Source organism: Saccostrea cucullata, unplaced genomic scaffold, assembly GCF_032062105.1.
Source record: "Saccostrea cucullata isolate Sc308-1 unplaced genomic scaffold, CSIRO_AGI_Scuc_v1 ctg99, whole genome shotgun sequence".
NCBI lineage: Eukaryota > Metazoa > Mollusca > Bivalvia > Ostreida > Ostreidae > Saccostrea > Saccostrea cuccullata.
The window spans coordinates 890,543-902,439 of record NW_026939269.1 but is presented as its reverse complement, the minus strand read 5'-3'; the positions used below and the strand labels follow the sequence as shown (position 1 = coordinate 902,439).

Below are 11,897 nucleotides of genomic sequence, written 5' to 3'. Positions count from 1 at the left end.
AAATCAAATTTTCTTTAATGTAGCCTTAGATGTCAATAATTATATTATTTTGATATGAAATTTAAAAATATATAGATCTGTATAGTGATTTGTGATGTTTTTCAAGGAGATTTTTTATTTACACTACATAACTTTATTTACAGTAAAGTAAAGGTAATGCACAAAACGTTTGGCGAAATCTAAGCATAAATGAAATGTTAATAAAAATAAATAATAAAAAAGCTGTGTTGAAATATTTTTACATTCCACCAAGTTCAAACCTGTTAACCAAAATCGACAATGGACGAAATCACGTGATTATGACTTTTATCATATTTTCCCCACTGGAGCCCCAATATCCCAACTGCGCATAGGTTCTGCGCACATATCATAACAGGCCGGATTGTAGATCAATGGACGTTGAAAGATGTACAGAAACTTGGACAGTTATATGAAAAATAGCGGAAATTAACGTGACCATTGCATATCTTATATCTTAACATTGAAAGAAAAGAGACGATTTGTGAAAGGTAAACATTTATCATATCGTTTTGAAGCCACGTTTTCAGGATCAACATGAGGAGCGTACCTTGGTACGTGAACATCAGGCGGCCATTTTTATTTTCTTTGTTCACACGGAAGCCCAAGAGTGAACAAGTAGAAAGACATGCAACTCTTTTTAACCCAAATGTGTTTTGATGGGCCTTTTCTGCATACATAAGACCTAACAGAATTATCAGTAAACCACTTATGACGCAAAATTGACATCGCTTCTGATGCTTGCAAATGTGGGATAATCCGATAAAACATATTTTATGAACTGGAACAATTGTATGGTTTTAGTTTTTGATTATTACAATCAAAATTTTACATATATCTAGCTATTTTGACACGGTTTTGAGTATTTAGATTATGAGAGTAGTCGTCCACTCTTACTCCCTCGTCTATAGGTGATCTTGTGATGTTATGGTACATGATCTAGAAGATTGGGGAGGGGTTATTCCTCCTATCCATAATGTATATTCTGCCTCATGTAATTTTGCAACCACTGTTATAAGAATGTGCCTTGATCATATGAATATGGCAAAAAATATAAATTGTAAGTATCATTGCTGGTCAAAGGAAGGATATGGAGATAACGAACAGTATTCAATATCAAAGTCCATAAAAGAATACAAAATTGGAGCAGAGCAAACACAGACCTCCGAAACATCAGAGATGGGATCAGGTGCCATGGAGGAGTGAGCATCCCCTGCTGACCGGTCACACTTGCCGTGTGCTTCTTGTCATGATCGGGAAATAACAGAAAAAACCGTGGTCAATTCAGTGTATAAATAATGGACTATCAATAAGTATGAAACGTCAGTCAGTATTTGTCTCAATAATAAATTGTATTTGCTGACAAGGTCATTGTAGCGACCATAAAATTTACGAAATGATGACTTTAAACGAGACTGTTGATATTCTTGCAGTCTTCACTAAAACTCACTGGTCCGAAGACCGAGGCCAGTGAATTTTGAGGTCGGGTCAGTGAAAATCAAAATTCAAGAAGTCCGATGGGCTTGTTGATCATAAAAATCATACAGTCAAAATTTATTTCAATTGACTTACTTGCGCAAATTTCATTGATATATTAAATAAAAAGAAGCTCGTGTTGTTGAATCCTATAATTATAACCCTATATTATAACATGGATGTATTACGTAACAACCGGAAGTAGCTAGTAATTATTAACTAGTACGTAAAATGTGCAAAGTTCCTACGAACAACTTACCGAACCGCGACAAAGGCCGAAAAATGGCGGCATTTCAAAAGTTGAAGTACGTAAACATGTATAAATTTACAGTTATGGAAATGAATTTATTTTATTTTTTTATTAAAGGGACTAGTAAATATTTTGGTGGGCTAGTATATTTTGAAAGTTCACTGGTCCGACTGGCCAGTTAGTTTGAAAAGTTTTCGTGAAGACTGTTCTTGTTTCATCAACTTGTTTGTTAATAATTTAACCTCATTTTAGAAATTGTTCATACATAGAGCATGCTCTTGCGTATCGAATCAACTGAGATATATTGACTCCGTATGCAGGTGATGAAGGTATATTGCTGCATAAGTAAGGGAAGCTGACGATAGAAAAGTTAAAGTCATCACGTTTATCATATAGCTTGGTTGTTAGATTACCATTAGCGTCTTTTTTAAGTAAAATATCGAAGTATGAAACAGATGTGTCAGACTCTAGTATCTTTAATCATGTTAATCTCAAGCTCTTCAGGAAATATCGTATCGAAGTAGGAATGGAATTGACCATTGTTAAAATAACAATTATCCTGAGGAAATTAAGCCACATTTTAACGTAATCACATCTTCGCTAGCCTAGGGTTTCTGATACGCTACTCTCCTCATAATCCCTTGGCATACGGTGTTGACAGAAGTTGGGTTTTTTTTCTCGGGTTCTGATTGGGATTCGGTACACCCAGTCGACCAATCAGCAATTTTTTTTTGTAAATGATGATATTTGCGTTCGGGATACTTCTTGACTCTTTAATCTCGGGAATGAAAAACGCAAGTGAACAACGATCCGTAAGATAACATGCAATTCTATGAATAGCTATGATGTCATCCAATATATTCTAAATATGTGATTAAAAATCTATATTGAAGTTCTGATTTGTACTGTAAATAATGAATAAGCGTAACTCAATTTTTGCTTCTTAATTATTTTTGAAAAAAAAATTTGATTTAATCATGTTAATTTTTTTAAAACACGCGTCTTTATTTCCGTCAATGACGCAATCTGTGCGTACCTGTTAAATTCGAGATCACGTGACGAAAACAATCCTGTCTTTTGACTTCACCATATGCCAAGGGTTCATGAGGAGAGTAGCATATCAGAGACCTTTGGCTAGCGAAGATGACATAGTCCCAGATTCCTCTGACTCGAATCCCCTGCTTTTATATTGTGACGTACAGGGGAGAGTCAGAGAGGAAGCCATATTGAAAAATAGAATTCAGCGACACCGCTTGGTGCAGCAATTCTACCCTGTACAACTTTATTTCGCGGATCTAACTTCAAGACGCGAGAACTTGGTAAAGGGATGATTCTTTCTATAACCTTATCATCACTAATACATGTACAGTGTTGTCACCATTTAAACTGCCCTATCTCCAGCAAATAAAGCATCACTTTAATTAGGTTGCCTGTTTGACTTCTTTGAGCATCATGTCTGCACAACCAAGTCATTAAATCCAATCAGTGACAGTCTTAGTATGTGAAACATTTACATGATATATAGATTGAAATGGAAATAGATTACTCCTAGAAATAACTTTTTTTTCAATTTTTTGTATTCAGAAAGTCCTGCTACAATACAAAGAAGTCAGAATGAGTTGCTACCAGAAGTTCTACACTAACCAGATACATTCCAGTTCCTTGCTATGTCAGCTGGCCACGATGTGGAAGAGCCAGGTCCTCTGTGATGCCATAATAAGAACAGGCCCAGTCATAACAAAGGTAATAATAACAGTCACATATGTTATTCCATTAGGCGTAACAAAAAAATATGTTTGTTTACGGTTACCCGACCGACCCTAATTTTAATCGCCGACCCAAATTTTTTTTTCGTCATAAAAATCCGGAAGTTACTGGCCGGTCAGTTTAACTTTTACATTCATCTTTGAAATCGAAATTGAAAGTACAGAAACAAAACAAGTGAGTTCAATTTCTACATCAATGAGTTCGTTGCAATTTGCTTACCATTGCGTGGCAGTTGCAGGGGTGTGCAACTAGCATTGCCCAACAACCGGAGCTACCGTTTTTTGGGGGGGTAGTAAAAATAAAATTAAAATTATGCATGTATAATTATAAATACATGAGAAACACAAACGATATTTTCACTCATTGTTTTGCTATTTAATTTCCAACTAATGAAAATTTTCCAGGCAGCATGCTCCTACTGCTCTTAAATCACTTTAATCTCATCCATTTTGCAGTACTACCTGACTTATTTACTTTAAAAAACGATCGTTTTTTCCTAATCCGAATTTCCTCCATTCCTCTGTTAATGGTAAATACATGCAGATATCTCTTTCAATTATATACGATCCCCAAATCAAATGATAGCTAAGTGTTATGTGATTAAACTTTAATATATATCAATTATACTTAATGGTTTGAAATGAAAATAAAATGATTTTTGCTTCATTTTAGATAAGCTAGAGTAGTGCAATATGTTCAGAAAAGAAATTCAAAATATAATTTCTTAAAAGTTTTAAACTTCAACTTTAAAAGGAATGGCTTAGGACCCTAGCTTTCTCAACTATGAACTTTTTAAAATATTAGTATTTTTTGCCCCAATATTTGGACTGGTCACTTTTAACTTCGGACTAATAATAACTTTATTGTTGTTACAAGCCTGTGGGTTAGTACTTGATTTTCTTTTTAATTGCACACCCCTGAGTTGTAAGGCAGTTGGCAAGAAAGATTATATTGTCTACCACCCATATTACAAGCCCAAACAAAATTAAGGCATGGTACAATGGTAAAACTGTTTTGTAATTCAACCAATTCATGTGAATTTGTGTATTAAAAAAATTCAATAAAATAAAAAAAAAATCCTACCTACCGACCCTATTTTATTTCAGCATGTAACAGTAAACAAAGTTATTTTTTTGTTTGGCCTTATCACCTCCAAAACAGGATTTCATTCAGATGTGTTGAATGCAAAGACAAAGAACACTAACGAATATGTTTAATATTAGGCAGCAATACTTCACCAATACACTTAGAATGCCTGATAATCGATATTTTCTGCTATTGTGATTTTTGAATAAACAATGCTCTATCAATTTTTAGGCACACCGAGTTGTTTTAGTTGCTGCCTGCCCAATGCTACAGTCAATGGACAATGCCTCAATGGGATCACACCTGGAAGTCCGCCTGGCAGCCGACATCAAACAAGATTCCATTAATACGTTCCTACAATATTTGTATGAGGGATTCATGATGCTAACAGAAGAAAATTGCAGAGATGTTGAAAAAATTGCTCGCCTGTTGCAGGTGGACAGTGTCATTAAGTGCTGTGCTGACTTTCTAAAGTGTCTAAATGGTGCTACAGGTGCCCCAATGCCAATGGACAGCCAGTACAAGTACACGTCTTATGATATGCTCGAATTCCGCCATGTTAGGTCATCAGGTTTACAGAAAAGTGTGAACATGAAGAGAATGTCAAATTTCCCCCGTCCCACAAGTCCTGGCAGCAAGAGGCAAAGAATGGGTAGACCGTCTAGTCCACTTATTGATTCACATTCCTCTAGTCACAGAGCAGACGATACTTTATCCATGGCACATAGTTATCGTTCAAGCCAGCCAGATCCATGGGAAAGAGTTCCTCAACTAGGTGCAGGCACAAGGCTTCCTACACAACCAGGGGTCATTGATATTGTGGAAGACTGCCTAGAAATAATTCAGACTGAAGAGCCAGAAAAAGATGCTAGAGGCAACGTGAAACCTGATTCCAGACCAAAGCAGAAATCTGTCTCCATTGGGGTGTCCAGCCAAATGAATACTGCCACAGATGTTCATGTGGTGAATATTTCTGATCCAGGTGGTACGGGAGGGCCTTTAAAACAGACTACCACAAATGGATCTCGTGGTTCCATCACAGTCAATCCACTTACCATGTTCAATGATCCATCTTCTTCATCACAAGGATTACAGAGATCTGCAGATACTTCAAATGATGTCCAGTTTTCACCAAGGTCAGCAGAATCAGAAGCAACAAGGAAAGAAAACTTCCCTCATGCCATGACACCACCTCAACAGCCTGTGTTTCCAACTATGACCCCCATTTCCAGAGCAACAAATAAACCATTTGCTGCAGGAAGTGCCACGCAGGTCCACTCTTCAGAAAGTGGAGGGAAAAAACAGACTGAAAGTGAAGAAGGAGACCAAGCACAAGATCAGGTGTAAGTGTGAATAATGATCAGGAAATTCAGTTCAATTTTGAACAGATGGTTGAAAATTTGCTATAAAAAGATTTTCAGCTTCTAGGTGACATAAAATTAGTTTACTATAAGTATAACCATGAATTCACAATACTGTAAAACGAGAAAATTTGGCGCATACGTATTTTAGCGCAAACGCAAGTGGGAATGCATTGGCGCAAATAAATTTTAGCGCTTGCGCTTGTCAGTAAAATATATAAATGTGATATTTTGGTTTTTTTTTATCCACGACTTTTGTCTTTTTGGTTAGTCAAGCACGGAAACACATCAGTACTCCCGTATATCAGTAAACATTCGTTCACTTTACCGTGGTTCGTGTTGCTATCACATGGACGTGGTACAATGTTACAAAAATTTGTTATTTCTATTTTCAATTAAAAGAAATTGAGTATTTACTCATTTAAATAATATTAAAACAATGCATGCATCGACTGAAAATTACTTAGATAAAACGGTTATCCTAAACAGATTTTGTCTGCAAGCTCAATCGCCATGCTTGATTGCATTGTTTACCTCGAGGCGATTGATGAATGACACGCCGAGAAGCCAAACTTTGAAGGTGCTAATGATAATAATCAGGTAACAACTACCGGGGTAACATTAGTTTAATTAAATTATAATTTGGCAGAACTTTCTGTCTTCCGAACATGTGCAGTGCTGTATAAAATCCAATGGCCTTTGACATTACGTAATCGCGCATTCCGGTTTACATGTACTTATGTAAAAGCTTTGAAGACACACAAAAAAGAATATTTAGAAATCCTTTAGCGCACAATAAATTTTAGCGCTCAGGGGCTCTTGCGCCAAAGGCGCTAAAATTAGTAGTGCGCCAAATTTTCTCGTTTTACAGTATCTAAGTTCATTATATCCATAAAATTTTACAAAAAATTTGTTAAGAAGTTTGTTCGCAATTGCAAAAAAACTTCGTTTTATCTGTAAGCTTGCTAAGTAACTATAGGTCCTGTCAAACGGAAATTGCATAAATGTTGCATCTAGCATGTTTTGTAAGGGATTTTGTCATACTTAAAGATGACGGTCATAGAGGTGAGCTCTGTGATCTATGGTTACCTATGTTTAGTTATCTGTGTTTGCTTTGATTTTGTAGAAACAGGGTTGAATCTCAGGAACTATCTCCCAGTTCCTCCTCAGATAAAGCTCCGGATATCAGTATAGTGAAAGTGGAAGCTGCAGATGCACATACCGGAGGATTGGACATGTACGTGGACATACCTGAAGACGGAATAATGCGAATGAAAACTGGAATAGAAGACAGCATGGAAAACGAAGAGGAGAGTGACCCTGAACACGATCAATCCCAGGATGCTCTGAGAGATGACATCTCAAACGAAGCCAGTAATGTCAGCGGAGATCAGAACAATTCCTGGTACATCGGACAATTTAAGGGTTAGTACACATTGTTTATTTGTAGAACAGTAGTGTTCACAGAAAATAAATCCAAGGTTTTAGATGTGGCTATTTTGAGCACTTCATTAAAAATCTTGATTTGTTCATATTTCCTGCACTGAAATATTTGTCTTTTTTGTATAATAAATGATTTTTTTAGCAATCAATATGATCAATTATATACTTAAAAAAAGAATTTGGTGAAGAGGCTCAGATCTAGCAATGCACATTTTTTTCAGCTTGTACTACATCAAAGTTTTGAAATGTAAAATTAAAAAAAAAGTTCTAATAGCTATTGAAAAGCAAATCAATTATAATGAACTTTCAGCACATCATGAAGCATTTCTTCAAGAAGAAACATGAACATCAAGATAGCTAAATTTATAATTGTATGTACATGTAAACATTTTGGCAAAAAAAAAAAAAAAAAAAAACTGCATGGGTCAAAGCCAAGAGATGTTTCCTTTCCATCAACATATGGGGAACTTTTATCACAAAAGATGCATTAGTTAAACTTGGAAAAAAGTATTTTTAACTCCAAAGAGCTTTTCACTGAATGTTTGTGAAACATTTGAAAAAAAAAAAACTTTTGAGAAATAAATTCTATCGAATTTTAAGCCTTTCTGTGACTGATTTCCCAAGTCCATTTTGATTGGTCTCTATAGAATGATAACATAAACAAAACCAAAGCAGTATTTTCTCCAATATAATCAAAATTTTCAATTATAATGCCAAGAAACAAAGTTGTTGATGTGTTTGTCACAGGTAAGAAAACAAAAACAACCTTGGATTTATTTGTAGTAGAGTTGAGCTTTTGACTAATTCCTACGACACTTGTGTTTAGAGCACTTCAATTGAAGTATTTGTAAGATCTCCTTGTGTTAAGAGGTAAATATTTCAACTTCATCTTGTAAATTTTCATGTAGATAAAGCATTATTGAATATTAAAATCATATTAACTTCAGCTTCAACATTATAATGCCAACTGGTATAAATTAAGTTGATGGTTCTTTGAAACATAGAAATGAATTTATTGAAAAAAGTGTATCCATGTTTTTGAATTGATTTGAGTTTAAAATGAGGATATCTTACAAATAATGTGTTAGAGTTGTTTGTTTTCTTTGTGTTGTGACATATTTCCTACTAGTCTCCTGTGATGGGTATTCAATCTTAGTCAGCTTAATGCTTTTAGGCTGAAATATTTTAGATCCTCCTCCAAGGGTCTTCACCATTTTCTTGGATATGCATTTATTTGCATAGCTTGTCTAAGAAATGCTGTATTTGAAACCGTGGGAATGAAAATCTAAAGTTAATTTGAAGGAATTTTAAAGGAACACATAATGAGTTTGATTGCAGCATGAGGAATACATCTTGAAAGTTTGTGTTAAGTTGTCTATCTTGTTAGAGTTTGGATGGAATTTTTGAAGGATGGACATTTGTTTGGCAAATAAATAATGGTTCTCTTATACTGTTGAAAGTTAGTCTGGTATATCAGCTTGCTAATGCTATTGTTTTGTAGTAATTTCTCCCAGTTTTGAGACTTTTGTCTTTCCAGTAAGCCTTTTTAAAAGTCAATAATGATTATCTGGTTCTTTTCAATTTTAAAAACAAATGTAAATTTAAAGAAAATACTAATTTAAACTGAAAAAAAATAAAGATGGTCAATTTTCTGAAGCCTACTTTTCTGTATCTTTCAGGACAGGATAGTAGACCAAAGAAAATGGACCAAATGGAATTGGTAACACAGCACCAATTCCATTCAAATGTTAAAACTCAGATTCATGGAAATAACTCTGGTCATTCTGTGCAAATGTCCTACCAAACTGTGGATAGAACAAACTATGACCCTCTATCCTCTAATCCTCTTTCCATCCCCACACAATGCCGGTACAGTGAAAACAATCCTGTCTCCAACCCAGATGTTAAATCGGCTCAGTGTTTTAATATTCCAAAGCCAGCGGATAACATCCACAAACTAGTACGGCTTGGTGGAAAACAAAGACCTTGTGTTCTTTGCAAGCGCTACTGCAAGAAAACACCATGTGGGGACAATATCAGAACTTACTACAAATGTGAAAAATGTGATGTCCCATTATGTAAAGGACCCATAAGAACTTGCTACAAGGATTTCCATGAGAACTTTGGACAGAGAACTGATTATGTTGTGTTGGAAAACACAATGCAATAGTGATCTTTCACTCTATCTGTTTCTCTTAATAAGAAGTAAGAAAATGGATATAACTTATCTCCTAATTGAGAAGAGTATGATCTGTTGCTGTAGAAACAGTCACATAAAGGAAAAATATTGGCATGCATGAATTCAAACTCTTGGTTGAGATTTACTTTTTAAGCAGCTGAAGTTTTGTTCATGTATAAGATGAGTAAAAGCATGCTTTTTTCCATTCAAAAATTGTTTCCTGATGAGTGACTGAAAGCTTTTTCTTCTCTCTCCAGATGACAAACCAAACCACGAGTTAGGCTTTCAGTGCAACCACGAGTTAGGCTTTCAGTGCACCGTTTGTGGAAACTATTATAAACTCTTCTCCTCCCTGAAGAGACATATGAAGAAACATGCTGGTGAACCCCAACATGTGTGCCCCGTGTGTTATAAAACATTTTACAATAAATGGGAAATGACTCGTCACTGCAATAGAACCCATTACCACCAAGATGTTTGAACAGAACGCAGAATTTCAGGCAAATGTTTTCCGCCCTCTTGTGAAGTCTAGTTTCAAGTCATGGTTTTCTTCCCTGTGTTGTGGAGTTTTTAATGTTTTTTGGTGTTTGTTCCTTTTTTTCATGAATATTTCGTATATTTTTTGTTCCTCATTTTTGTTTCTCTAATTAATATGTAATTAAAATTCCAAATAAATGACAATGAAATTAAAAAGTATTTGGTGTTAGTGAACTTGCTGGATAAGGGAAATTTCCTGACATAGGATCAACACTTTTCCTTTTCTTTTTCGCAGAGGATTACAAGTGCACAGTGTGTGGGAAGTCATATCAGCTTAGATCATCCCTCACAAGACACTTAAAGACTCACAATCCGGTCCCAGATTTTGTGTGTCATATTTGTAAAAAAGGATATTACAATAAATGGGAGCTGGCTAGACATTTTCGACAGAGCCATGTTTGATTCACATTCTATCTTTCTAGTCTGTAGCATATAGTGGTAGATGTTTACAATCTCAGGAAATGATGTGTGAAGTTTTGCATTTGTTTTGAAGTTGAAAGTCATGTTGAACTTACTGTGCTAAAGATTGGCATTTTATATTATGAAGTTTTTGTTGAACAGTGTTCTAGTCAATCATTTTTAAAAATAAAATGTTAACAGCAGAATTTTTTGAATGTTCTTTGTGTTGATTGTGGTAATTTTGGAGTGAGATGTAACAGTTTAAGTAAACTGCATGGGAATAGACAGGAAAGGGAAACCTTGAATAACATGGGCGTCTTTCTCTTTCAGCACTCCCCTTCTGTGCCAGGACTGATAATGTGAAAACCCTTACAGCTCTGGACAGCCTAGGTGTCCCCAACTCTGCTGAACATTATCTTGTTAAGACAGAGAGGAATAGCAAAAAATTGTGTGAATTCTGCAAGCAGAATAGGAACAAATCCAAAGGGGGTTGGTGGGTCTATACACGCTACATGTGTAAGGATTGTAAAATTCCTCTGTGTAATGGAAAATCATGCTTGTTTTTCTTCCATAGAGATATTTTGTCAAAAATCTTCCAGTCATTCCCTAATGTTTCTCAAGGAGAGTTCTTGGATTTATGGAATGAGGCAATAATGAAAGCACAGAACAGTGGGAAAAGTAGAAGTGCAGTTTCTTGCTTGGATGCTAACCCATCCTTCCTTCGCATTTCATCATCTCAAATCTCAACTGATTTTTCTGTCGACCAGTTACCTCAATCAAATACAGAATCGCTGCATGGTTTGCAAGTTCCCTTGAATCGACAGTCTTTCCCAAATGTGGCACATGTATTCATTGACGATTGTGAAAGTGACAGTGACACATATTCTGAGTTTAAGTTGTCCAAAGACATTTAAAACCCTTCTAGCATCAGTATCAATATGGTAAAAATATTTTATAATTTATCAAATTTAGAGATCAAGGGTCATTAACATTGTATGTTTAATTCTATGTAGTGTTGGGTGAGGGTTCCATAACTTAGTAGTTGTCTTAGTGGGTTACTGCAGAAACTCGTGTAAGCTAGAATTCTATCTGTTAGACTCTTCAGTTATTTCTACATTCTATCATCTTCCTTTCTCCTTGCAGGACCCTCCAGACTTGCCCATCACACATCCTTCAAACTAGAAGAAAACTCAGAATCAGCCTCCACCAATACTGCTGTACATCGCATTGTTAGGAACATTGAAAATAAACCCAGAATATGTGTTCTATGCAAGTTAAATAGTATAAGGACTGTTAAGGGCTGGAAAGTTTACTCTCGATTTCACTGTGAAAAATGTGAAGTTCCACTGTGTACTGGGGAGCGAGATTGTTTTGAACAGTA

General features: G+C 35.5%; 1 protein-coding gene across 6 annotated transcripts in view; it reads left to right on the top strand.

The window, feature by feature from the left end:
* Nucleotides 1–365: 365 nt before the first annotated feature.
* LOC134252699 (uncharacterized) overlaps nucleotides 366–11,897 on the top strand; it is a 31,663-nt gene continuing 20,131 nt past the window's right edge. For 4 of the 6 annotated variants that reach the window (XM_062735202.1, XM_062735201.1, XM_062735200.1 and 1 more), the window contains exons 1-4: nucleotides 366–509; nucleotides 3,329–3,487; nucleotides 4,829–5,940; nucleotides 7,085–7,383. In XM_062735202.1, the coding sequence (XP_062591186.1) occupies nucleotides 3,359–3,487; nucleotides 4,829–5,940; nucleotides 7,085–7,383 (1,540 nt within the window). In that variant the 5' untranslated portion in view covers nucleotides 366–509; nucleotides 3,329–3,358. Of the gene's footprint in view, nucleotides 510–3,328; nucleotides 3,488–4,828; nucleotides 5,941–7,084; nucleotides 7,384–9,080; nucleotides 9,607–9,837; nucleotides 9,973–10,846; nucleotides 11,458–11,897 lie in introns of those variants that run through there. The other 2 variants (XM_062735205.1, XM_062735204.1) reach the window with 2 other exon arrangements.